The sequence below is a fragment of the Ciona intestinalis genome, chromosome 3 (genome assembly GCF_000224145.3).
Source record: "Ciona intestinalis chromosome 3, KH, whole genome shotgun sequence".
Lineage (NCBI taxonomy): Eukaryota > Metazoa > Chordata > Ascidiacea > Phlebobranchia > Cionidae > Ciona > Ciona intestinalis.
In genome coordinates this window covers 59,211-83,945 of record NC_020168.2, presented here as the reverse complement: position 1 = coordinate 83,945, position 24,735 = coordinate 59,211, and the positions used below count along the sequence as shown (strand labels likewise).

At 33.2% G+C, this 24,735-nt stretch overlaps 2 protein-coding genes across 6 annotated transcripts in view; both read left to right on the top strand.

The window, feature by feature from the left end:
- Nucleotides 1–15,660, top strand: part of LOC100181629 (nesprin-1) — a 108,649-nt gene extending 92,989 nt beyond the window's left edge. The window contains exons 78-103 of the mRNA XM_026833916.1: nt 309–470; nt 809–987; nt 1,363–1,537; nt 1,836–2,129; nt 2,595–2,817; nt 3,150–3,316; nt 3,540–3,717; nt 4,267–4,387; nt 4,854–4,959; nt 5,436–5,554; nt 5,788–5,995; nt 6,129–6,356; nt 6,822–6,920; nt 7,265–7,382; nt 8,089–8,294; nt 9,109–9,251; nt 9,543–9,732; nt 10,011–10,204; nt 11,143–11,248; nt 11,709–11,896; nt 12,304–12,442; nt 12,800–12,970; nt 13,436–13,588; nt 14,624–14,821; nt 15,261–15,427; nt 15,573–15,660. Coding sequence (XP_026689717.1) covers nt 309–470; nt 809–987; nt 1,363–1,537; nt 1,836–2,129; nt 2,595–2,817; nt 3,150–3,316; nt 3,540–3,717; nt 4,267–4,387; nt 4,854–4,959; nt 5,436–5,554; nt 5,788–5,995; nt 6,129–6,356; nt 6,822–6,920; nt 7,265–7,382; nt 8,089–8,294; nt 9,109–9,251; nt 9,543–9,732; nt 10,011–10,204; nt 11,143–11,248; nt 11,709–11,896; nt 12,304–12,442; nt 12,800–12,970; nt 13,436–13,588; nt 14,624–14,821; nt 15,261–15,427; nt 15,573–15,660 — 4,320 coding nt within the window. The remainder of the gene's footprint in view (nt 1–308; nt 471–808; nt 988–1,362; nt 1,538–1,835; nt 2,130–2,594; nt 2,818–3,149; nt 3,317–3,539; nt 3,718–4,266; nt 4,388–4,853; nt 4,960–5,435; nt 5,555–5,787; nt 5,996–6,128; nt 6,357–6,821; nt 6,921–7,264; nt 7,383–8,088; nt 8,295–9,108; nt 9,252–9,542; nt 9,733–10,010; nt 10,205–11,142; nt 11,249–11,708; nt 11,897–12,303; nt 12,443–12,799; nt 12,971–13,435; nt 13,589–14,623; nt 14,822–15,260; nt 15,428–15,572) is intronic.
- A 120-nt stretch (nt 15,661–15,780) lies between these two features.
- LOC113474145 (nesprin-1-like) overlaps nt 15,781–24,735 on the top strand; it is a 28,539-nt gene continuing 19,584 nt past the window's right edge. For 4 of the 5 annotated variants that reach the window (XM_026833959.1, XM_026833963.1, XM_026833961.1 and 1 more), the window contains exons 1-16: nt 15,781–15,886; nt 16,149–16,304; nt 16,594–16,780; nt 17,349–17,519; nt 18,047–18,181; nt 18,709–19,035; nt 19,301–19,529; nt 19,747–19,923; nt 20,339–20,608; nt 20,946–21,065; nt 21,406–21,792; nt 22,059–22,178; nt 22,610–22,737; nt 23,098–23,256; nt 23,559–23,735; nt 24,345–24,612. In XM_026833959.1, coding sequence (XP_026689760.1) covers nt 15,792–15,886; nt 16,149–16,304; nt 16,594–16,780; nt 17,349–17,519; nt 18,047–18,181; nt 18,709–19,035; nt 19,301–19,529; nt 19,747–19,923; nt 20,339–20,608; nt 20,946–21,065; nt 21,406–21,792; nt 22,059–22,178; nt 22,610–22,737; nt 23,098–23,256; nt 23,559–23,735; nt 24,345–24,612 — 3,106 coding nt within the window. In that variant the 5' untranslated portion in view covers nt 15,781–15,791. The remainder of the gene's footprint in view (nt 15,887–16,148; nt 16,305–16,593; nt 16,781–17,348; nt 17,520–18,046; nt 18,182–18,708; nt 19,036–19,300; nt 19,530–19,746; nt 19,924–20,338; nt 20,609–20,945; nt 21,066–21,405; nt 21,793–22,058; nt 22,179–22,609; nt 22,738–23,097; nt 23,257–23,558; nt 23,736–24,344; nt 24,613–24,735) is intronic. The other variant, XM_026833960.1, reaches the window with a different exon arrangement.

Here is a 24,735-nt window from a genome sequence, read left to right as displayed (position 1 = left end):
TTTACTTTTGTGCATAAAACAAAGGTTTTTCTGGTCTTAATATAGGCATGACAGCCCATTCATATGATATAGCCTGAATACCGTATTGGCTAGACAATGTACACTGTTAAACGGCTGTTATAATTTAAGAAATAAAGCATTGAATTTCCAAAATTTATCCAACGATTTTAAATATAAATAATATCTGCCTGTTTTCTGATTATATGTTTCCTGGTTATATTGCAAAAAGTGAGGCACCTTCAGAAAAGATTATACAACAAAGCATTAAAAGAAATAAAAAAATATGTTAATGTTTTTATTCCTTTTAGGAAAGTTGTTCAAAGCTTGGAGACCTGCTTGTTGAGTTTGAAGCAAAGAAACTTATTCTGTCACAAATTGCCGATAAGTCAAGCAAACTGTTGTTGGTTATTGAGAGTGAACATCAACCTGATATGAGAGAACAGATTGCTAATCAACATGATGATTTCCAGGTTAATAACAAGTTATAAAACACAAACTCCCATAGTTAACTGGTTGAGACTCGATGCTGCTACCATTGTGTTGTGTGCATGTGTCTTTGGGCAAGATGCCTAGCGACAATTGCTCTAACAAATTGTTCTACAGAGTGGTCCCTTATGGGTTGTCTAAATTTTTAGCCATAAATAAGATAAAAATATTAATCACCCACCAAGTTACAAATGTCGTAACCTGAAAACAAGCAACAGGTGTATAAAATGGAACACTTGTGTTCCAACGATATACCATTGCGCTGCCCCACCACAATAAAAAAGTTTTATTTATTCATTCTTGTTATATGATACTATCTCAGGATCTATACACAAGGATACAATCCTCACTGAGGTTGCTTCGTCGTACCCTTCACCACCAGGTGGAGTATGAGAGCTCTACTGAATCATTAAAACAGTGGTTGGAAGAAATTTCATCAAAGATTGAAGTCAAGCCGGAGATTAAATACGAACTGTTTGAAAAGAAAGCACAGCTAGCAAGGTATTTTTATGAAACCATTTTTTTGTGAATCTGAAAGAATAGAACCCAAATTACACTTTTTATATTTTACATATTTTTTTTTATGTTTATAAACAATACCTTTAGTTTCTATTGTTGACTGACAATGTCCTATAAAGTTACATGCGTGGTAACTCGTAAGTCGGCCAAATGTGTATAAAACAGAACACCCGTGTTATAACGACTGTCGTTTCCCCGCCATGCGAGGATAAATAAGTTACATACGTGGTAACTTGTAAGCAGGCACAAGGTGAATGAAACAGGACACCTTTGTTATAACTACTGTAATGCACCATCTCGCTACACTAAGTAAGTTACATTCATTCTTTTTTTTACAACAACCAATGTGTTCCCCAGATACATTGGATATCAAGAAGAAATAAAGAAACACAAGGAAGCATTGCAAGACATTGATGTGAAAGCAGCACGTCTCACACAACCAAGCGAATCCCGAATTATTGAACAAATCAATGAGAAATTTGAGAGGGTAATGTCAATGAGCCAACAAAGAGTGGATGAGTTAAAGGCAAAGGTAATAGGTTGAGTTTTTAAGTGTTTAAGTTGTTATATATTTGGGAATATATGTTTAACTATCTCTGCCTCCATAAGTTGGTATACATTTGTTTGCACCTTTTATTGGTGTTTTCATTTTAGTTGTTCATTTTAATTTCTTACATCATTGAAGATGGTCTTAGTTTTTAAACCTAAACATTTAAAATAAAAATCGTATCCTACATATGTGCTGTCATGTTTATATTAAGACTGGACAGAAAAGACATGTTTTATACACCTTTGTTACTATACATTACACATATAAATATTAAACACAGGTGAAGACACATCAGGAGTATCATGATGCTGTTCAATCTGCTGAGAAGTGGCTTCTCAGTAAATCTTCCCAGATTATGGCTGCATCTTCCCAGGATATCGCCTCGGACTCTTTTCCTCCATCCGATCTTGAAGATCAGCTCCGGGAGTACACTGGAGTCCAGGAAGAAATCGCCAACTTCAAGAGTGAAGTTCAAGCAACATCCGCACTTGGGAAGAAGCTCCTCAATGAGTATGGTGAGGACCACAAAGCACCATTGGATGTTGTGATACAAAACCAAATCTCAAGTCTTCAGGTTGGTTGTTACAACACTTCATTAGTTTGCATGTAATCTTAGGCAGGTAAAAATACTTTACCAGATCAAAAAAGACAAATGTAGTTTTAAAAATATGATTTTAATTTTAATAATTTTTTAATTTCTCAAATCATTTGGAACTGTCTATACTTCATAGAAGAATTGCAATTTCATTTAGAATTTTTTCATTATGACCTCGTTTTATTGTTAATGTTAAAACACTGCGAAAAGTTATTACTTTAAATGCTAAAGTTAAGCTGCTTTGAATTACTGTATACTAACTTTATGTTTAACCTTTAATAAAAATAATCTCCATTTTTATGTTATCTTGATATGCATACAGGCAATGTAAGATACAGCATATAGTTTGATAAGCTCTGATTTATCAAAACACTAGCATTAAACTTGATGCTTCTGAACACTCTTACACATTAAACAAAACTTTTATATTGTGTCTATAAACAGGCGACATACGATAGTGTTAAAGACGCTGCTTCCCAACTTTTGAAGAGAATAACTGACATAGTTCACCGTAAACATGATTTGAGTCTTCGGATTGGACAACTTGATGCGTGGTTGGGTGAAAGTAGATCAGCAGTGCTTGTAGCAAATGCCTACCCTCCTACCAGTCTATATGATGCAAGGCAGCGTGTGAAAGATATAACAATCGCATTGGAAGAAGTTAAAGGTATTGAGTTGTGGTTCTGTTTTTACAAAGTTTGGTAAACTTTATTAAGCTTTTATTATAAGCCTCCTAAAAATCCTAACTTAAAGCATATAATTATTTCTGATAGTTGAATAAGAGACTGATGATACCATTTTTTGGTAAAGTATATCTCGTAAAATGTAGTTCATTAGACTTTTTTTGTCGGTGACATATTTTCTACCACTTAATTCTTTTGATCACTTTTATCCTAATTCCAGCTTGCAGAAAAGAATACCCTTTGTGGCCAAATTTGTCAACTTTAGTTTTTTGCCTTGCTATTTTTTCGTTTTGTGACTTTTTATATATTTTCTCAGGAAAAGAGCTTTTAATTGATGATGCCGTTTCCCGTGCTTCAGAGGAAGGCCCTTCATTGGCTACAAAGTTTATTCAGTTTAAAGATGAATTAGAACTTCTGTTAGAGAAGGCAAAAGACATAGAAATGGAGTGGCAGAAAACTACAGACCTGCAACAAGAATTTAAGGTAAATTAGTTTTAAGGTAAAGCTTTACAGTATGTATATTGTAATAGGGCTTATATAAAAATATAGGATCTGGACCTTGCAGTATAACCGGTAATCTATGCCTTCTACATATTTTATTCCTTTTTCTGAAATCTGAAACGGTTTTAATCTGATAAAGATTTATTCTAAAATTTAAAGATTTATTCTGCAAATGTACACCTGTTTACTACACCTTCTAAAACAGGATTGGTTATGCGCTACTGAAGCCACCATTCATAAACTTGAAGATGCTCATGCTGAAGCTTCATCAGTAGCAGCTAAAGAGCATGCTACGAAGTGCCGGAATATCTATGATGAACTTCGTGACAAGAAATCAGTCATCATGATCATTGAGCAGAAATATGCAAGCTTAATAGGGCAAGGTTTGTAAAGTGTATATATGTAGTATGTATAGTAGGGTGAGGGAAGATGAGACACCTTTAGCACATAATATTCAATAATACAGATCGTTTTAAACAGTTAACAAAGGTCTATATGAGTCGTGAGGATACGGTTTTATAATTCTTGAAATTTTCTTTGTTTACTAACAAATATGACCATTAAATAGAATAAAAAGGTGTCCCATTTTTCCCCACCCTATTATGTAGCTTCTTTGCATTTATTTTGTAATTCTGAACTATGCTAACTATGGAACATAGCTTAGTGTAGTAGCTGAGTAGGTAGGTGCATTCATTATAACCAAAGGTTACCTGGTTCAATACTGGTTGCTGATACCATTAAACATCTAATGAACATTGCTCCAACCAAGTGTTAATAGGTTGTAGCACCATGGGGTGTCAGGGTAATACACCTACTCTGGCCTAAATCCCAGATCCCATGGCATGCCACACTGTAGAACCTCACTCTCAAAAGATGGAATAGAACTATTAAACAAAAAAGTAAACAACAATAACTGTTATTCGTTTTCACAGATGTTGAAAGCGATGATGAATTCAGTGATTTAATTTGTCAGTGGGAGAGATTGCATTCAATGGCAAGCAACTTATTCTTGATGCAGCAGAAAAACCTCAATGCTACTGAAGATTTTAACAAGTAAGATTGGATCCAGATATTGCAGTTGCCTGTTTATGTACTGTGATGTCAATGTTTTTGTTTTAAATTTTGTTCACCAAGACTCTCTTTAATAAAATTTAAATTAAAAGTACCTTAATGTAGCTGGAATGTTACTCCGGGTGCAGGGGTAAGCGTGCCCGCCTGTAACCCAAAGGATACCGGTTCAAGGCTTGATACTGCTACCATTGTGGTTGTGTGTCCTTGGGCAAGACACTTAACGGCAATTGGTTCAACCCAATGTTTCCTTATGGGTTCTTTAAATTGTTGCCATACTAATCTTTTTTCTGGTAGAAAAAATATACGAAACTAGCTGCTAAAAGATTATTTACATTTTGCCTGGATAGCAGAAGTAACAGAATGCCATCATACTCTTTTCCACACATAACTAAAGTAATGGCACCATACCATTATTTACATACGGCTAAAGTAATGTTACCATTTACAGCTACCTGACTGAGGTAGAAGCTTTAACACAAAGATTCCAATCAGAAGCTGAACAAATATCAAGGAATATGACAGACAGTACTGAAAATAGATTAGAAAAAGCAAAGGTAATCTTTTTATTTGTTTAATTTAAAAGCCTAAGCCAACTAGCCTAGTACCAAGATGAGTCCAAATTTTGTATTCTTTATGTAAGATACATCACAGCTTTTGCTTAAAATAAATAGCTTACTATATTAAAATATAAAGTTGTTTTAATTCCATAACATGGTTTTTAAATTTTATAATAACAACGTTTTATTCGCTATATGACAAGACATCATCACTACAAACAAACATGTAAATTTTAATAAGTAAAGGAAAAATACAGTTTACACCTTTATTACAATAGCTATTTACTTAAATACTATATTATGCCTGGTAGAAACAACAATGTTTTTATATTTAGTTTACTACCAAATGGGACGTAAAAATAGAACAAGCAGGTGTTCCATCTTTCTCCACCCTAATATATATACTCTTCCAAAAAATCACCCGTCTCTTATTCAAATAGAATGATTCTCTAATTTGGTATTTTCATATTTAGTTGTTGGTAACTGAGATGCAACAAGCAAAGGGGGTGATGGATCAACTTGTAGAACGACTTGATTTATTAACCCCTCGTATGAGTGAACATGACTCTGAAATGGTGGAGGATAAAGTTCGGTAAGATGTTACAATGCTTGTATAAATATAATGTTGTTGTATGATGTTATTGAAACTCACAAGCAGTTTCATATTTAAACGAGATAAGTTGAAAATTTCTTGTTACAAAATATTTCACATTTTCTGTTAAGTTTAGATTGTTTGGTTAAAACTTTAATGTATATGTTTGTGTGGTGGGAAGTAGTCTTATTACTGATATGTAGTCATTAAAAATTCATCCATTTATTAACCAGGCATCTGAACCAACGCTGGGTTGAATCTGAACAGAAACTCCAATCTCGAGTTCAACTTCTTGAAACAACTATGTTTGAACTTGTTGATTATCGTCGTCAACTTGACGCAACACGTTCATGGTTGGTCGCTCTACTTGATAAAGTTGCCGACCCTGTTCCCATGACATTAAGTGTGGAGGATTTGAATGGAGCACGACAGAAACACAGTGTGAGTTAATTTATGCATTTTTGTTTGGGTTTTTACTCTATGTGGGTGAGACCTGGAATTTAGGCAAGAGTTGGTCTATCATCCAAACATTGTATATGCACATTCTAATCTGTATACATTATCCATCAAACAGATGCTTTGCAAAGAGTTGAATCAAAAGAAAGATGAATTCGGTGAATTAACGAGTTGCCACCAGACGTTACCACTCAGCCTCTGTGCAACAGAGCGTGACCAACTTCACGATTGTATCACCGATATACAATGTTTATTCCGAAGAGCTCAATCATCCGCTAATGATAAGTCAAACGCGCTAAGTCATGCAATAGGTCGTCGTAAAGATTTATGGTCCACATCGCAACAGGTATTTTTATAACTTTAATGTTTAATGTTAAACAAAATTGACCAAATCCTAATATAAATAATAACTGATTCCTATTTACAAGGTAATATTTATAACATCATTGTGAATAAAACACAGATCTTCTGCCAGTTTTAATATACCATGAAAGCCCACATATAAGACACACAACTGTAACCAAAATAAAGTTAAAATATTTAACTGCATTCTGTTATTTACAAGCTATTTGTAGTCATACAGAATAACATTTCAGTTTCGGACCTTTTAAACTTTTAAAGCAGGGTTTAATGTTAAGCCAAACACTAATTTACGAAATCCTTTAAAAGTATTATTGAATATTTATTACAGTTATAGTCACATAGAATGAAATTTGAAATTTCATTTCCGAACCTTAAACTTTTAAGTAGTGTTTTCCCTATTAATGATCTTTTAAATACTTTGTCTAAATGACATGGCATATCAACTTAGGCTTTAGCTTGGTTGGAACACATTAAAGAAGCTTTATTGAAGAAGCAACCATTGCCATTACACCCCGATGCTGTGGCTAAGATGATACAAGAACATAAGGTGACTTAGAATAAGTTGTTGTAAAACTACTTTTACTTGAACATTGCTTAAAAAAGTATCGAAGTCTAATTCTCTTAGGAAAACACCGATTTTGTTTTAGTCAGATTTTATTTTTAAACAAAGTGCTAATATAAACAATACATTGAGGTAATTTTAGCAGTTTGATTATTGTTATAATATTGTTCTAAGCTTATTTGTAAAATGGAGGATAGTAAAAGTATATAGTTATTGTGACCAAAGATACAAATAAATTTCATTCATATTACATTAACCAATGCCCTGCAGATGCTGCATAAAAATAAAACCCAACCGAAACATAGGTTATTTTTACCCATGTCATGCAGATGCTGCACAAAGAGATTGTTCGTCACAAGACAACTGTGGATGAAGTGATTGCAACGGGTATTCAGATAATCTATGAAGGAAAACCAGAGAGTGTTAGTGTTAGAGGCAAGTTGTCAGGTATATATGGTTGCTTCTGCCATCAGGAGCTGTTTAGATGTGCTGGATGTCGTGGTGGCTTCAAAACAACATGGTTTGGTTTTCATTTCTTGTAACCTTTGTGTTAGTTGTGGTGATAGTGATTGTAGTTTGTGGGTTTGGGTTACTTATGGTGATGGTTCTGCTTGCGTTCTGTTACTTCTTCTACCAGGCATAATGTAAACTATCTTTTAGCGGCTCATATGGAAAAAAAAACTTAGTGTATTTTCGTCTTTTCATCTGCCATGCGGCAAAACTTTATCAGGAAATGTGATAGTTACTTCTGCGTGTTAATTTTTTAGGGTTTTTATAAAAAATCTGTAGCATTTAGTAACTTAAATGCAATACTTCCTTGTTTAACAGGCGATGTCAATTTTAAAGTCCTGTGCCCTGTAGTATACACCGCGTGCCTGATATGAGTTAATAAAGACCTAACTTTGTGGGTTAAAATCACAGAGAATTTAGGCAACCCATTAAATTACAGCAATATCCATTAGGTGTCTTGCCCAAGAATGTCCTACAAATGCTTCAGCTTAAAATTGTTTTATTACAATCAAGTTTAAGTTTGTTAAATAAAAATTTAAAACGAAGGTACTCTTTTAAATTTTTTTTTTTAATTTTTTTTTAAACTTTTGTGTTCACTATAAATTTCGTGTTTAACAAATTAACACAACATAATAAACAATAGGGCTGGAAGACAGTTACACTGAGGTTGAAAACCTATGGAAGAAACATCTGAATGGTCTTCAGGATCTTCTTGCTGACCGTGAGCTCTTTCAAGCTGATATTGAACAATGCACAAGATGGCTGAAGGAAGCCGACATTATTACCTTCCCCGAGGTCAACCTTGCAGCTTCCCTACCTGACCTGGAAACTCATCTTGGGAAATATCAGGTGAATGTTTTTGAAATTGAATACCTTAGTGTGCAAGGATAAAATAAATGTTTTTTTTATAATTGCTGACATCTCTTTGGTTAAAAAGTCTATTATAAATTAAAGCATCATTAATTATCAAAGCCTGATTTAATTTGTACATTTGTTTATTATAAGACCTGGAAACTCACCTAGGAAAATATCAAGTGATTGTTTTTGACATTTTGTACCTCAGTTATTTTGTAATTTTTTTGTTTCTTAATTTTTTATTTTCAGTTATTTTGTAATTTTTTGTTTCTTAATTTTTTATTTTTAGTTATTTTGTAATTTTTTGTTTCTTAATTTTTTATTTCATTTATTTTGTAATTTTTTTGTTTCTTTACTTAGATAGTTTGTTCTCTTTAAATTGTAAATCTATATATATGTACTGGGTCTATTTTAATGTCTGTGGTTTATTTTAAAAGAAATATATATTTATTCTTCTATTTTTAGTTCCTTATTTGCTTATGTTGGTTTTTAATACTGTAAAAGTTTTTAATTACTACTTAAATTAAATATAATTTACTTCTGTCATTTAGTTTACTAAAAACGTTTTTTATCAGGTGAATGTTTTTGTAATTTTGCATTTTTTCGTTGGCTTGTTTTGTAAATTTTGTATAATATTTTTTTTTTTAATTTTGTATTTAGTAGATTTGGTTACGTTTAAATTGTTCGTATCTACAAATTCAGTTTTTATTTGCTTTTGTTGTTTTATTATTAAATTAAAAGTATTTACAAAATTATTTCCCAAAGTGTTAATATTTCTTTAGTTAACTAATTTTTATAACTCTTACAGGCAATCACAAGCGAATCAACCAAATACAAAGATCTTGTTTCAAAGATAACTGACAAGTCACTTACAATTATCCCACAACTATCTGATGTTGAACAAATTCTACTCACAGATAAAATGAAAAATATTCAAAACCAGTTTAATCAGTAAGTTAGTGGGTCGCTAAAAAGTTAAATCTTACGTTAGATTTTAGTGATTTTTACTGATCTAATAAATATAACTTATTTTATCTCCTGACGAACTACAGTTGTTATAACATGGGTTTTCTGTTTCATACAGCTTTTGTCCACTTGGGAGTTACCCCGTATGTAACATTAAAATAAAATTAATAGCACAGGCGTTTTATGTTTTGCAGTTTTTTTGTTAATTATTTATTCAGTTTTCATGTACGCTTACAAGTTACTACACATGTGATTTTAAATCAAAATAATCCCCAGTGTTTGCGGAGCTGCAAAAGAGAAAGCTGACAGAATGTTGGAGATGATGTCATCAAGGAAGAATTATTCACAAGCTCTTGCTGATTTGGAAGATTACTTGGGAGTTGGGCAAACCATGATTAAGGAACTTGATCAAATGTCAACAGGTTACACTGCGGACCAAGCTCAGATTCTGCTGCAGAAGTCTCAGGTTTGTATTTCATATTAAATTGATGAGTAACTATTAGTAGTTTGGTATCTATAAAAGAACTGTTCAGTGAAAAAATATGTTTTGCAAAAAATGATACACCAAAACATAAGTTAAACCAAATATCAATTCCTTAACTGGTTTATATTGTTTAAGAGCTAGTAAATTTAGAAATTTGTTACAAAATGTATAGTAAATTTACATTGTTGAAATTTTGAACATATTTTTAATAAAGAGGTGGGTTTTTAAATTGTTAGAAAGATTTTTTCTTTATATTTTAGAAAATCCAGGATTCTCTCTCTGAACGAAAAGCAATGCTGGAAAACATCGAGAAAATGAGAGATTGTCTTAAAAGTTCCGGGCAGCCATGGCAACCAGAGGAGTTATTGAAAGCTACTGCAATATTTCATCGATTGGTACAACAGAGCGGGCAAAGAATTGATCATTTTCGTGAGATGGTGCGCTCTAGAGAAAGGTAATTATTAAGGAGAGTTTGAGGGGAATATACTGTTATTGGTACCAATGTACAGCATTATATTTTTTATTCTATTCCAAAAATGGAAAAGAAAAATCTTCTGTTATTGAAAGTATGGGTGAATCTAGCTGTCTTCTGTTGCTGCTTTTTGCTGCTACCATGTACAGTCAACCCCGCTTAATCGGACCACATCGGGATCAAGCCAAACTGGTCCGATTAAGCGGGGTGAACAAAGTTCGTCATAATCCGGCCCCTGCATCACTTTTTCTCTCTAAATAGTCTACGCGTCTGCTCCCGATCGTTGATAAACAAACACTCGCCCTTTCTCTCTAAATAGTGCACGCGTCTGCTTCCGATCGTCGATAAAGAATATTTTTTGGTGGGAAAATGGTCCGTTTAAGCGGGGTATTGGTCCGTTTAACCGAAGAAGATTGTACGTAAAAATGTATTTAGATTCGGGACCAGCGAAAAAGCGGTCCGATTAAGCGGGTGGTCCGATTAAACGTGGGCCGATTAAGCGGGGTTGACTGTATAGCATTATACATTCTATTACATTCTAAAAATTTAATAAAACAGAGTTTTTTGCTGATGTTGCTCTAATGTATATCACTATATGTTTTTTTCATTCTAAAAATGGGATACAAACCAAAACTCTACTGTTGTAGGCATAGCGTTATACATTCTAAAAATAGAATAGAAGAGAATTATCTGCTGCTGTTGCTACCAAGCGCATGGTATAATCTATAAAATAGCTCTTTTAATTAAATAAGGTTAATTTTATAACATCATAAATCCAATAATTAAATAAATTTTATAGTTGTATATTGTTGATAGTATTATAGTATTATTATGATGTTATTGCATTATCACAGTATTCTTATTGTATTACAAGTGTTGTTTATATTATTACTAACACAAAACATTTAAATTCGTTTAAGATTTGAGGAAAGATTATTGGAACTTGGTGAACAGATATCTGATTGTGAGCGTGGGTTGGATACGGGAAGTCCAACAAGGGTTGAACAGAAACTAAGCATGTCTCAAGTAAGATGCACAATATTAGTGGTTTATTTTTTTGCTATTTGCGGTTTTTCATCATTTTAGTTAAACCGTTTCTGACTGTGGATTTTTAGATTTAATTATGTATGGCAGATTTTTTTGTAAAGTATTATTCAAATAACAAATTTAAATAACTCCTTTGTGACCTGGAATTTAGGCCAGGTTTGCCTCGTTACCCCAAGCCTAGACCAGATTTGACTGTTTATCCCAACCCTGAATGATTTACACGAGAGTTGTTTATTACCCCACCACCCTAGGTCCTAGGATTTATGCTATATTCAACCCATTTTCCCAACATTTAGGAATTTAGACCAGAATGTCACATTACCCCAACACACCAAAGTGCTTTGTCTTCGTACAAAAGGAACATTCGCATATTCCACGCATCGAAGCCAAAGTTCTTCCATTTTATTCATGGTTAATCATTTAAACTAATGTTTTGCAGCAAATGGCTGCCACACTTACAAGCTGCAAAATCGAGCTTCGGTCACTAAGTGGCCTCGCAGAGCAGTTGTGTTCGGACATGGAAGCACAGGATAAAATTATTACGAGAAACAAAGTTGATAAATTGAGAAATGCTTTGCATAAACTGCAAGGTCATCTTGGAGATCGGCAACGTGATCTAGAAAAGAGGTTTGTTGGAAATATAGTAACTCATTGGAAAGTTACTGTTCGTGACTTTATGGTCATAGAGGTATGCAGTACAAAAAGTTTTTTGCCTTATGTCTCCGTTTCAATATAGAGATATCACTAAATTCTTTAATAAAATTTATTTTTTAATAGGCAGAAATTTTCCAAAAGTTTATACTAAAACTTCTAACAATTAGCAATTTTTAAAAACAGGTTTTGAATTTTTTTAAATATAGTATAAGTCAGCAGAAACAATATAAAGGTGGTTACTTTTTATTTACTTGATTTTGCAAAACACTATAAACATTGTCGTTATAACTTGATAATGCCTTTAAGCAAATTAAACTGCTAAAAGATCAGGTATAGTTTTTTGCTATGCTTGTCAGAAATAATATGTATTTTTGCCCCAGGATTGTTTCAAGAAGAGACTTCCAGGGAGATTTAGAGAAAGGAGTTCATTGGTTGGAGGAAACATTGAGTGCATTGGAATGCGAGGTTCCGTTGAAGCTTGATCCACAAAGTGTGCAAGAGGAAATCAAAAAATTACAAGTTAGTGGTGATTAGTCTATGCTATGATTTAATGTTGTATACATAGGAACTTTTAAACAGGCACAAGGTGTATGTGATAGGAAACTTGTGTAAACTTTTGAAGTGCTTTTTTATTCAGTTAAAATGCTTAATACCTATATGGTCACTTTTAATTTTTAAAGCTGTAGTAAAAAAATCTCAAAAAGGCTGAGCATGTAACACATTAAATATGCTAATTCTGATTAATTACATTCCCTGATGAAGTCTTGCTAAGATAGCAGATGAAACTTTAGAAATACGCTACGTATTTCATACCAGATGAGCAGTTAAAAGACTATTTATGTCGCAAATTCATCCATATACATAACCACCCCACAGATAACCAAGGAAGAAGTTCATTCCCGACTCCGAGTATTATTTGCAATGGGAGAGAAGGAACGTGAGAGACATACAGAAGAAGGGGAAGACCTGCCTTCTTCTTTCAACCACCATCTCAACCGACTTCATGATTTAAACAACTCGTTAACAAATGCCATCACCACAAGACAGGTGAATGAATATGATGGTTTGTAGTTGGTGTTTTCAAATGGAATAGCAGAATTTAATTTAAAATAAGTATATAAAACTTAATACAAAATTATATCTATATAAGTTTATACAGATTTTTATATAGTATATACAGCCCATAGATATGGCACAATTGTATACAGGCTTTTATATTTATTAACAAGTGCAATCAGCAGAAGATAGGTGAATGAAACACCATTGGTTTATTAAGTGTTTGATTAGGAAAATAGAATACTCATTTCCACAATATCGCCCTATTAGATTGTGCACAGATATTATAGTTCATTCATAAAAATGCTGCAATAAGGATCTGGTGCTACAAAAACAGAACAGACAAAAATCAAGTCCAACCAATTGTATAATAAAAAATACACATTTCGTCTAAATAGCGTCATCAGTCTTTTATTTAAATAAATAAAATCAAAATGGGACCACTTTTAATTTCAGGCTCACTTGGAAAATGCATTGGAATCTCGGCAGAGATATGCTGAATGTTTAAGCACAGTGCAAGCCAAACTAGGAAGTGCAAGCGCTGAGTTGCAGCTGCTTGAAGCTGATAGCAATCCTGAACATGCAAGGGATTTACTTGAACAACACCAGGTTATATTACATTCATGCTTTAATTTATAATTTGCACTTTAATTTAAAAAATTACAAATTAAATTTATATTTGTACAATATTATATAAACATCAGTGCTTTAGATTATAATTCACATTTTAATTGAACCTGGGGTGAAATTGTACAAATTTAATTTCTACTTGAACAACATCAGGTTCTATAAACATCATGCTTTATTGTATAATTTAAACTTTAATTAAAAAATTGCATTTTTGTACAAATTTAATTTTCAAGTTTAATTACACAAATGTAAACTATACTTGAACAACACTGGGCTATAAAAACACCAATTGCACAAATATAATTTCTTGGTAACAGGCCAGCTACATGGTTCATCAATTTGAGGTATTTTGCATGTTATAAATTTATCTAAGCATGCGACACACGCATGTTTATTTGATAAAATAGATAAATCCTTTATTAAAAAAATCTTTCTATTTTGTAAATACAACTTAAGAAACCTTAAAGAAAGAAAAATTGGATTTCTTGCTTTACTTTTTACATAAAGATTTATATCTTTGTGCATGGAAATCAAAATAAATTATATGTGAAATCTTTTAGCTCAAGTACACATCTTTCTATATTGTTCGCTAACTCTTATAGGTGTCTTGTCCATCGCTGTAGTATGTTAATGCATGACAATATACATTATGCTCTACTGTTAAAACCAAACATTGAGATCCATTTGGCCTTACGTAACTACTTGTAAGACGAAAAAAGAATGTTTAGTTGAAGCAATGTGTTATGTGAAAAATCAATTAAATGAGTTTCTAAAACATGTATTTAATGTGATGCTGTGGGCAGCAGCAAACATGATTTATTACGCTTTGGTTGTGGCTTTACAAATAGCATTTTTAATAATAAAGAAGTATTGCAAATTTGTAGAGCTGTGTATGAACTTCTTGGAATTTAACCATTTTTAGGAATTTACTTATTTGCTTTTTTTTGGGTACAAACAGTGCAAATTTGTAGCAAGGCGTATGCACAACCCCTTTTAACAATTTACAAAACATAGGCGTTGTTTACAACTGAAAGTGAGATCCTTCATTATGTTGATGAATTGGAAGAAGTGGCGGATGGTTTAAACGAGATGACCGGATCCACTGCTCTCACTAAAACAGCTCGTGATACGCTCTCTACTGCTGTTGGTGGTGTGCGGCAAAGAGCCGAGAATTTACTCGAAGAAGCAAAAGATATACATCAGTCACTGCAGGTAAGGACTTTCTACATTCTTGCATTATCTGAATACTCCTATAAAGTGATTATTTATTAGGGATATTATACCATGGTTTATTAATGAGTAGTTGGACTAAAATAAATTTGTACAGATATTATTTTTCAGAAGTTAAAACAATGATCAACTAGTATGTTAAACACAATGTGATATAATATTTATTATTAACATTTATTCGATGTTTTAATTTACCTTTTATTTGTTACTGCATTTAATGAGATAAATAAAAATATGTTATTATGTTTTTTATCACAGTTTCTATGTCAATTCCACTCTATATGTTTGAGGTTTCTGAGGACTTAGAATTTAGAACAGATTTTGGCCCATTAACCTAAAATTAAATAATCTTTTTACCCTTAAATGAAAAAAACTAAAAAAAATAAATTTCAATGACATTTGCATCACTTTTATTACCCAGGTCGCTGCTGTGAACTGGGAAGGATTTGATCAAGAACTTGAACGAGTTACATCAAGAATGTCACGAGCGGAAAGCAGGTTGCAAACGTTTGATTGCTCCATGCCTAATTCACTGGATAAAGCAAGGAGAGTTCTTAATGATTTTCAGGTATATATATTGGTGACAAAGTATGTAACACAACATATGGGGTAGCTCGTAAGCAGGCTCAAGGTGTATTAAACAGAACAACCGTGTTATAACGACTGTAGTTGCGGCGCCACAGGAGGAAAAAATATTTACATTCATTCATAAAACCAAATTTACTTTTTCCAGCTTGTTGAGAGTGACATTTCCAACATTGAGAGTGGAGTCCAAGCCTTGCATGAAGTTTCGCAATCTCTTGCTGCAACTGAGAGTGTAGGGGGAAGGATGGCAGTTGGGAGGTCCATCACTAATGTAAAGCAGAGGTTAAATAGAATGCAAGCAAGATGTAAAGAACAACATCGGATATTGCTCAAAAATATGAAGGAATGGGAGTTGTATGATGAAACTATGTCAACTGCAGCTGAATCACTTGACAAAGTAGTGGAAAAACTCCCTTACCAACAACTTGAGAAATGTTCCTCAAGCGAACTTGGTTCGCAAAGGTAAGTTACATATATTGCCGTCTTGTGTATAAGTCTGTGAACTTTAGATTTAACTTAAACTGCACAATATTTAGCTCTGTTTATTATTTTCTCCCATTTATATATACATTTATGTGTTTTTCATATTTAACTCAAAATGAGTCTTTTGTAGAAAACTGTTTAGTTTACATCTTTTCAGTCATGTTATTTTAGATCGGATATGAAATTTTATGGTGTTGTTTTTTTTATTTTTAAAAATTTCATTTAACATTCAAATTTCTAGATCTTTGCTTCATTCACTTCATGGTGAAATTGGTTCGGTTAAGCGCCGACTCAGCACTATTCACGATGCTACTCAAACCATAGCGGGAAAAATAAATGACTCGTCAAAAAGTGGAATTGAAAATGCTGCTCATAGAATTGAACAAAGATGCGATGAGTAAGTAACTCATTTTGATTAAAATGATTTAAAAATTAGATTGTTTTTTTTGTATAATACATTCGAAAACCAAGTGGGGTAAGACGAATATTGCAACATATGATATCCCATATTTCCGATGATTTTAACAATCAAAACACTCTTTCAGATTTGTGAGAATAGAGCTATGTAGCTCCGTAATTGTTTTACATTTACCAGCAAATAGGAGGAAAAAAGAGAATGAAAACATTTATTATCCTAACCTACTATATGTTGCTTAGTGTTATGTTAATAACCCATGCTGTTTCAGATTATCAGATAAAACAGAAAACAAACTCGCATCAGTGAAAGAAGAAATACGATCCCGAGAAACTTTAAATGCGGAGTTGAGAGACATGCTTGTATGGGTTGAAGAGATGAGAGAAAGTGCTGATCGGACATTAGATCTAACACCAGCTCCTGCTCATGTTCAAGATAAGATTGACTCACTGAAACAGGTATTTGGGGTCAATTGCCAAAAAGGTATTGGAGCATCAGTTAATAAGCGTAACTGTTAAACCCAACACACAGTGAATAAATGTAACTTTTTTATCCTCATGTTGCGGGACAACAACAGTCATTATAACACAAGTGTTCTGTTTCATACACTTTGTACCAGCTTCGAGTGACCAAGTATGTAACTTTGTGGGTGACATTGAGTTGTTGGTTATAGTACATAGCAGTTTGTTTTACAAATATATTCAATGTGAGTTCACCATATTCTGGGTTTAACAGAAACACTTTTCAACTGATGCTCTTTCCCACACTTTTTATCCAGGCCATGTTTTTTTAACAACTGTCATTTTACTGTTAATTTTCATATCTTCATTTTTTTAATAATACGATCTTCACTATTGTTTTCCAAGCGATAAATAAAAATATATACCATGCTTTGTGTTACACAATAGTAGTATTCGTTTCAGTTAACATATTTATTTGGACAGATCAAAATAGTGTTTAAATGTATTTTATAGAATTTCCCAACCTATCTGTTATTACAAATCTTTATTTGAAAATATGTTGCAGTTAAAAGAGCAACTGTCGAACAAGGAAGCTCATTTTAACACAATCTCTGAAGATCAAAGACAGAAGTATTTGCACAACTATGCCCTCCTACCTGTTGAACTATCATCTACCATTGCTAAAATAAGAATTGCTTTGGCAGCTTTACATGAAGAACTCAAAAATAAAGAAGCGGTAAAAATATTTAAATTATTTAGTGATGCTGGTGCTGCCAGACAATAGAAAGAGCAAAGTAAAGGTGTAATTGGTGGTGCATATGTTATAAACAACCCCAAAACTTAGAGTGGAATTTGTTTCACAAATTACTTATATAGTAGGGGGGGGGGAAGATGGGACACCTTTAACACATAATTTCCGAATAGCCTGATCGTGTTTTAAAGAATTAACAACGGTCTGTGGAAGTCGTAAGGAAACGGTTTTATAATTCATTAAATGTTCTTTGTTTACTACAAAATAGAAAGAGAAAACAAAATGAAAAGGTGTCCCATCTTTCCCCACCCTATATACCTCATTCAACTTTTCTTCTTTTTTTAGTTAGAGTTAAATTTGACATTTTTTGTGTGTGGTCTGTTTTAAACTGAATACTATTTTAAAATTTATACTTTTTATAATAATTTAATTAAACGCCTTACAATTAAGTTGAGGTACATTGACAATGATGCCAATTTTTAAGATTTCATCAAGTTGTTTTTTTATATTAGGAGCTTGAACAAGCGCGACATCTTCGTGAAGATTATCACGACGAGCTGATGAAAATATCGGAAAATTTGGTCAAAATTGAAATGAAACTTTCAGAGCATCCTTCAGATATGAATGTATCTGAGAAAAACCAAAAGGTAAGCCAAGATGATGTTTAAATGCTGTTTATACCTTATACAAGTATAAATTTTCCTTTTTTTATGGAAAAGGATAAATTCTCAAAAAAAAATATTTAAAAACCAAATCATTTAAAAAAGAAACTTTATTTAAAAAATCACAAAAGGTAAACTAAGATGATGTTTAAATGCTACATATAACAAAATGCTAGATCTAATGTTTATAAAGTTGGTCACTTTTCCTAACCAAATAACAGTCAGGGTCAAGTTCTTTGAAATGTGTAGTTTTGTAGGACCTGATGGTTAAAACATCTTACAGCAAATTATTTTACAGCATCATGGGTGTCATACAATATTATCAAAAAAGTATTTTAAAAAAATTACAAGCGCATGGTTGTGTTTTCCAACTTTTCGTTCCAACTTTCGATTCCAACCTTCGGTTTCAACTTTTATTTTTGTGTTTTCAAGCTCTAACTTAGAGATAACTTAAAAACCAAAGAACTGGCTATAAAAAAGTGTTAACACAACTTAAAATATTTTATATCCAGACGGTAAACAGTGAGCTCGATGAATGCCATGTGAGGCTCGTCAATCTTGATGCTGTGGCCCAAGAAATCGCTGATCAGACAAGTCATCTTGGCAGCAAAGCCTCACTGAATGCAGCAGTCAGTGCAGTAAATGATCATTATGTTAGAGTACAAGAGATGGCTGATGCACAAGTCCAACTAACCAACCAAGCATCTGTATATATTGATGGTTTGGATGAAATGGCTGATTTCTTAAGTGAATGGGTGGGTAAGGCTAAGAATGCAATAGCTGGCCCTCTTTCTGTCCTCGATTCTAAAGATGCAAGACGACAACTGAGAGAAAACAAGGTGAAGGAAAACTGCCATGAACAGATCATATTCATCTATCTAAACTAATTTCTGTATGAACATTTTGATTGGTGTTTTGGCATAAACCACCCAGCAATTGTACATCAAAAGTCATAAGTTTAGTCATGCAATAATCAGTTTTAATTTAAACAAACCTAACAGAAAAAATTAAAGTCCAACGAATAGTATAATAAAAAGATATATATTTCTCCTCAACTTAGTCCTGCATCAGGGATTTTAAACCGGCCTTTTAATATTACTTCAGAATCTACGAGATCAATTGCGCCGGTTAAAGGATGAGATCCTCCGGAAACGGGAGCGTCTTCCCGCAGCTCTTCCTCCCGCATCCACAGCAATCTTCCATCAGAAGATTGATCGGATGTTAGAAGATTGCTCTCTTGTGGAAGCAAAGATCCGATCTCGAGAGGAAGAACTCGCGAATGCTGTTTCCGTGGCAACAGAGATGGAGGAAGAAGTCGCCTCCATTGCTAAAGGTGGTTTGTTGTGTGAGGATTATATATTGAGTGTGATTGAGATGACTAAAATAAAATTCATAATTAAATTAGTTTTAAATATTTTATTTTATGGCTATTGCAAACAAATTTATGAACATTTTTTGTCATTTAAAAATCACCAAAAATATTGAAAAAAATCCTCTAAATTTATTATTTTTTTGGATGATTTTTTTTAACTCTTCATAATCTCTCGCAGCTGTTGCTGATCTCCGCGCATCTTCTTCTGCTCCTGATGATAAGATCTCCATCCTGGATCAGATTGAGAAGAAGAGGAGAATATTAAGGAGACTTCAACTATGGAGGGAAAAGTTGGAAGAAGTGAAGAATAATCATCCTTACCAACTCTCCCCATCACCTTCACCAAGGAAAAGATGTGAGTTGTGAGATAGGAGGATTATTGCATGTTAGGTCTTCTTTGTGAACACTAATTTAATAATGTTGTGCGCTGTGTGAAAAATTTGCCATTTATTAGATAGGAGGACTCTAGATAAGTTGATTATTAAGTCTTATTTGTGGATCCTATGTTTTAATAACACTAATTTAGTAATCTGTAAAAAAAAATCCTTTTACGTAATTTTTTTATTAATTTCTAGATAAGAGTATTGTTAAGTTTTTTGTCTTTGTGAGTTTTATGTTTTAAATACTCTGTTCAAATAAAACTAATATGGTGGTCTGTTTTTTGATAAATATGTTGGTTAGGTAATATTTTATTAAATAGAAAAAATTCTATAAATAAAAGCTAAGCTTCCTGAATACTAGTTTTAAAATTTTAATTTCCCTTTAAACAGACGAGGCAGAGGATAAACCTTATGACGTGAATGTTGACGTTCCAAAACTTGCCCTCCATACACTAAGAGAACCTGTGCATGCCGTGAAGGTGGCTGATGATTTGGATTCACAGATAGATGACGTGGAAATGGAGGTCACGGCTCAGTTGTTGGAGTTGGAGGCGTTGGCTCGTGATCATGACGCATATGAAGATGAAATAAGTCATCTGGATGCTCAGCTTAAGGAAGCAAAGAGAAAATTGGACGATCTTACATCAGCAAGAAAACCAGGTAAGTACATTGAAAACTTAAGGGTGTTTGTTGTTGAAAGTCTTTACAACTTTTAGAAATAATATATGCAACATAGATATAATATAAAACACACAATTCTTATAACTCTGACAGTCCAATATTTATCAAATAAACTTTGGCGTGTTTACTTTTAAATGAAAAGGCTTTATTTTAACAGTTTGCCAACGAAACATGAAACATGAAAACTTTTTATTGGACAATTTAAAGTTTGCTGTCAGAAAAAACATGAAAAGGCCTTATTGAAAATTTTTAACAGTTTTTCCACCTTTCCCTACATACAAAGTTAAACCGAGTTAAAATAATCTTCATCTTCCAGGATCCTCCAGAACCTCCACTCCTCGGGATGCGCGGGAACAACTTGATCAATACAGGAAGTTAACAGACGATGTTGAAAAGTATGAACGCCAAATCGAAGAATTACGAAAACGAGCTCAAGGTATTACTGTTGCAACTTTGTTTTTGAACTGTTTATACCAAATTTTGTGGATATAAAGTAGTATATGATTATAACAGATGAAAATCAAGTCTATTGAATTGTATTCTGTGAGATATAGTTTGAATAAAAAAGGCATCATCAGTTTCTTTCAGTTTTTTATTCGTGTGTAGATAAATTTTGTAAGAGGATTATTGTATTAGTTGTAGAATACATGTGTGGTAACTTGAGAGTGTCGCGAGGTGTATAAAACAGAACATCTTTGTTATAATGACTGTCATTGCAACGAGAATAAAGAGTTACATTCATTTATTCAAACATTAATACTTGCAATGCTTTTCAGAAGACCAAGAGCAGAAATACGATGACAATGATGATGATTCTGTTGACGGAGGATGGAGACAACAGTCTCCACGATCAGTGAGAAGCATTCCATTATCCGACACCCCAAGAGCTGAATCCCCTCAAACTATTCATGAAAACATAACACCCAATACTGCAAACCGCCTCCGAGATTCCTCGAGTGACTTTGATTCCAAGATGTTGGCTGCAACGGCTAACGTACCAATTTCCCCGAAGCGAGACGGATCAGCGTACCGCCATTACGTATCACCAGGGTCGTCATCTACTCGTCTCCAGCTTGTAGATCTACTGGATGATCAGTTGAACCGAGAGTCGCAAGGTTCAAGTCCCTGCTACTCCCCTCAGGCTCTTACTTCAAGCAAATCAAGTTGGTTATCAATTACACTTATTTTCTATCAATAAATTAAATTTTGTTTATTAATTACACAAATTCAACTACAAGTTTTCTAATGATAATAAAATTCTAATCATAAATAACAGCTCTTCTGGCATTCAACTCGTACCAATTTATCATAAACCTTATTGTACATTTAGATAGTTAATCGTAACATTTTGTTAGTTTTGACCAATTGTATCAAACATGACAGTATTGTTGCTCTATTACACACACTATAACTTGTCACTACACTGCAGACATATCAACCTGCAGCACCAACTCCTTATTATCCCCAAGACTTGCAGAGATAGGGTTGGTCAAGTCATCACCTGAACCTTCACCTCATGTTATGCCTGTATTGGATGAAGATACCAGAGGTTGGTGTTTATAATTTACTTGGAACATTTTAAACTTGATCATTTTGCTTACAATTTGTTTGGAACATTTCCTCTGTTGTGGTTGATGCAGAATTGGCACAGTGGTTTGTGGCTTGCCTGTAGCATAGAAGTAATGGGTTTTAGGCTCGCCATTGTTACTATTGTGGGGATATGTTTCCTTAGACAAGACACAAAATTTAAAAATATAATTACCACTAAGTTACATATGGTAATTCCTAAGGAGACACAGGTGAATAAAACAGAACACCTGTGCTAAAAGGACTGTCTTTGCCAGTCAACGTAAGGTTGAATAAGTTACATACGTGATAACTCGTTAGTGGTCACGAGGTGTATAAAACAGAACACCTGTGTTGAAACAACTGTCGTTGCCCCGCCACTTGAAAATAAATATGTTTTATTTAATCATTCAGAATTCATTACTCCACAACCAGTAGCATCAAGCACACCATACCTACCAAGGCGAAGCAAAAGCTCATCAAAATCTCCTGAAGAAAAAGTGGCCAAACTTGACCAGTCATGGAGCAAGTTGAAGGATGAGGTAAACTTATTACATTTAATATTTTCAGAATCTGGCATCGTCAGCCTCTTATTTTCTTATTTAAATCAAATCTTTTCTTGTTTATTATATTTCCATCAAGTATATCATAGGTCTGAAAGCAATCTTCTGGCATTAAGATCACACAGACAACACAAACCATCGTTAGGAGATATATCTTTTGGACTTATAATACTTTCTCTTGTTTTTAACTCGTAATGCAGTACTAGAGCCTGATAAACTTTTTATAGGTAATTTTAATTAATGTTCAGTTATTTTTCGTTATTTTGGATCTTGGTGAACTGAAAACAAACTAAAAACTAAACTGCTTCCTTTCTTATTAAAACATAACATTAATTTCAGTTGGGGGAACAAGCACAGTCCCTCTTATCAACCTTGAAAGACCATGATGATCTTCAAAGTGAAATACAAGCAGCAACATCTAAACTAGATGATTTCCAAGACCGACTTGACGACTCTGATCATGTGACAAGCTTACAAACAATGCTGGCCAACACACAGGTTACATTGATAAAAACTGTTCATCATTCTGTTTTAGAACCCATAAAGGTGTATTCAACAAAAAAAAATTGTGTATAGATAGAGATTCTCAAATGTAATTTAAAGTAACCACCAAAGTTTAAAAAATTGCCACAGCTTATACATTATATATTAACAATACTCCATATTATAAAATATGTAAGCGTGCAATTCAGTAATAATATGCATTAAGAAAATGTTATTAAAATTAAAAAGAATCTAAAACCTTTTAGACTCTTTTAGAGCATTTAATATATATAAAACTAAACCCCAACTTTTCTCAGGAGCTGCTTGACGATATCAACTTGTTTATCCCTAAACTTGAGAATATTGAAAGAAGAGTCAGATTCCTGGCAAAAAATGACACAGCAAGAGAAGCTTTCAATGCTACTGTGTCTGTTCTATATGATAGATGGGATACTGTGAGAATGCAAACTACTTCAAAGCAAAACGCTGTAGAGGTATGGTATTGTTTAGCTCGCCCACCCCTTACCTAAAGGTTAGGGGTTCAAGGCTTGCCGTGGAAACTTATAAGCGGCACAAGGTGTATGAAACATAACACCCGTGTTACAACGACAGTTGTGCTTCGCCACGCGGGAATACAGCAAGTTCCATTCATTTATTTGACTGCAGTTCAAGATGATTGTTTCAATATTAGCATTTTCTATTCAACTGTTTTGTTTGATTTGCATACAAGTTTAACTTAAAACATAGGTGTTTATGTTTGTTTATATATTATCTTTCATAATTTTTATCTTTCATAATAAAATTAACTTTTTTCATAATTTTGTATGAAATGAAACTATATGCAAAGTGAATTGTACTGAAACAATGATATGTTGTGCTTCAGTTTGTGATTATTAACTTTTTTTTGAAGAAGAAGAATTTCATTTTATACAGTATGGTTTAAAACTAGAATTGTACATTGAACAAAAATGACCACAGAGGAATATGAACCCTCAATCTCCTGATTCGCAGTCAGAGGCCTTATTATTGATCACTAACTTATTGCAAAGGTTTTACTGTTACTGTATTTTTATGAAAACTGAAATTTTGTAAAATGTTTTTAGATTAAGATATTAGAAGAAGAGCAGTATAAACGTATGGTACAAGCTTATAAAGCTGAGCTACAGCAAGTCACTGAATGGATGGAAGAAGCAAAACATCAGCATGATAAAACACCTTCATTATCAGACACAAGTGTGACACGGCCTTCTTCAGCTGGAAGTTCATCTGTAGCTTCAAGCAACATGACCACATTGCATTTGCAACTTAAGAAATGTAGAAACACAGTTGTTGATATCGAAAGGAAATTGAAGCTGTTATCAGAACTCAGCGGTAAGTTTGGTAACTTGAATTAGTTTAGAACTTTATTCTGAAGTTTAGGTTGTAATTTGACTTCTGTTATACATCGGCGAAGTTCTTCACCGTGGCACACCATAATACCTGGGGTTTAGACCA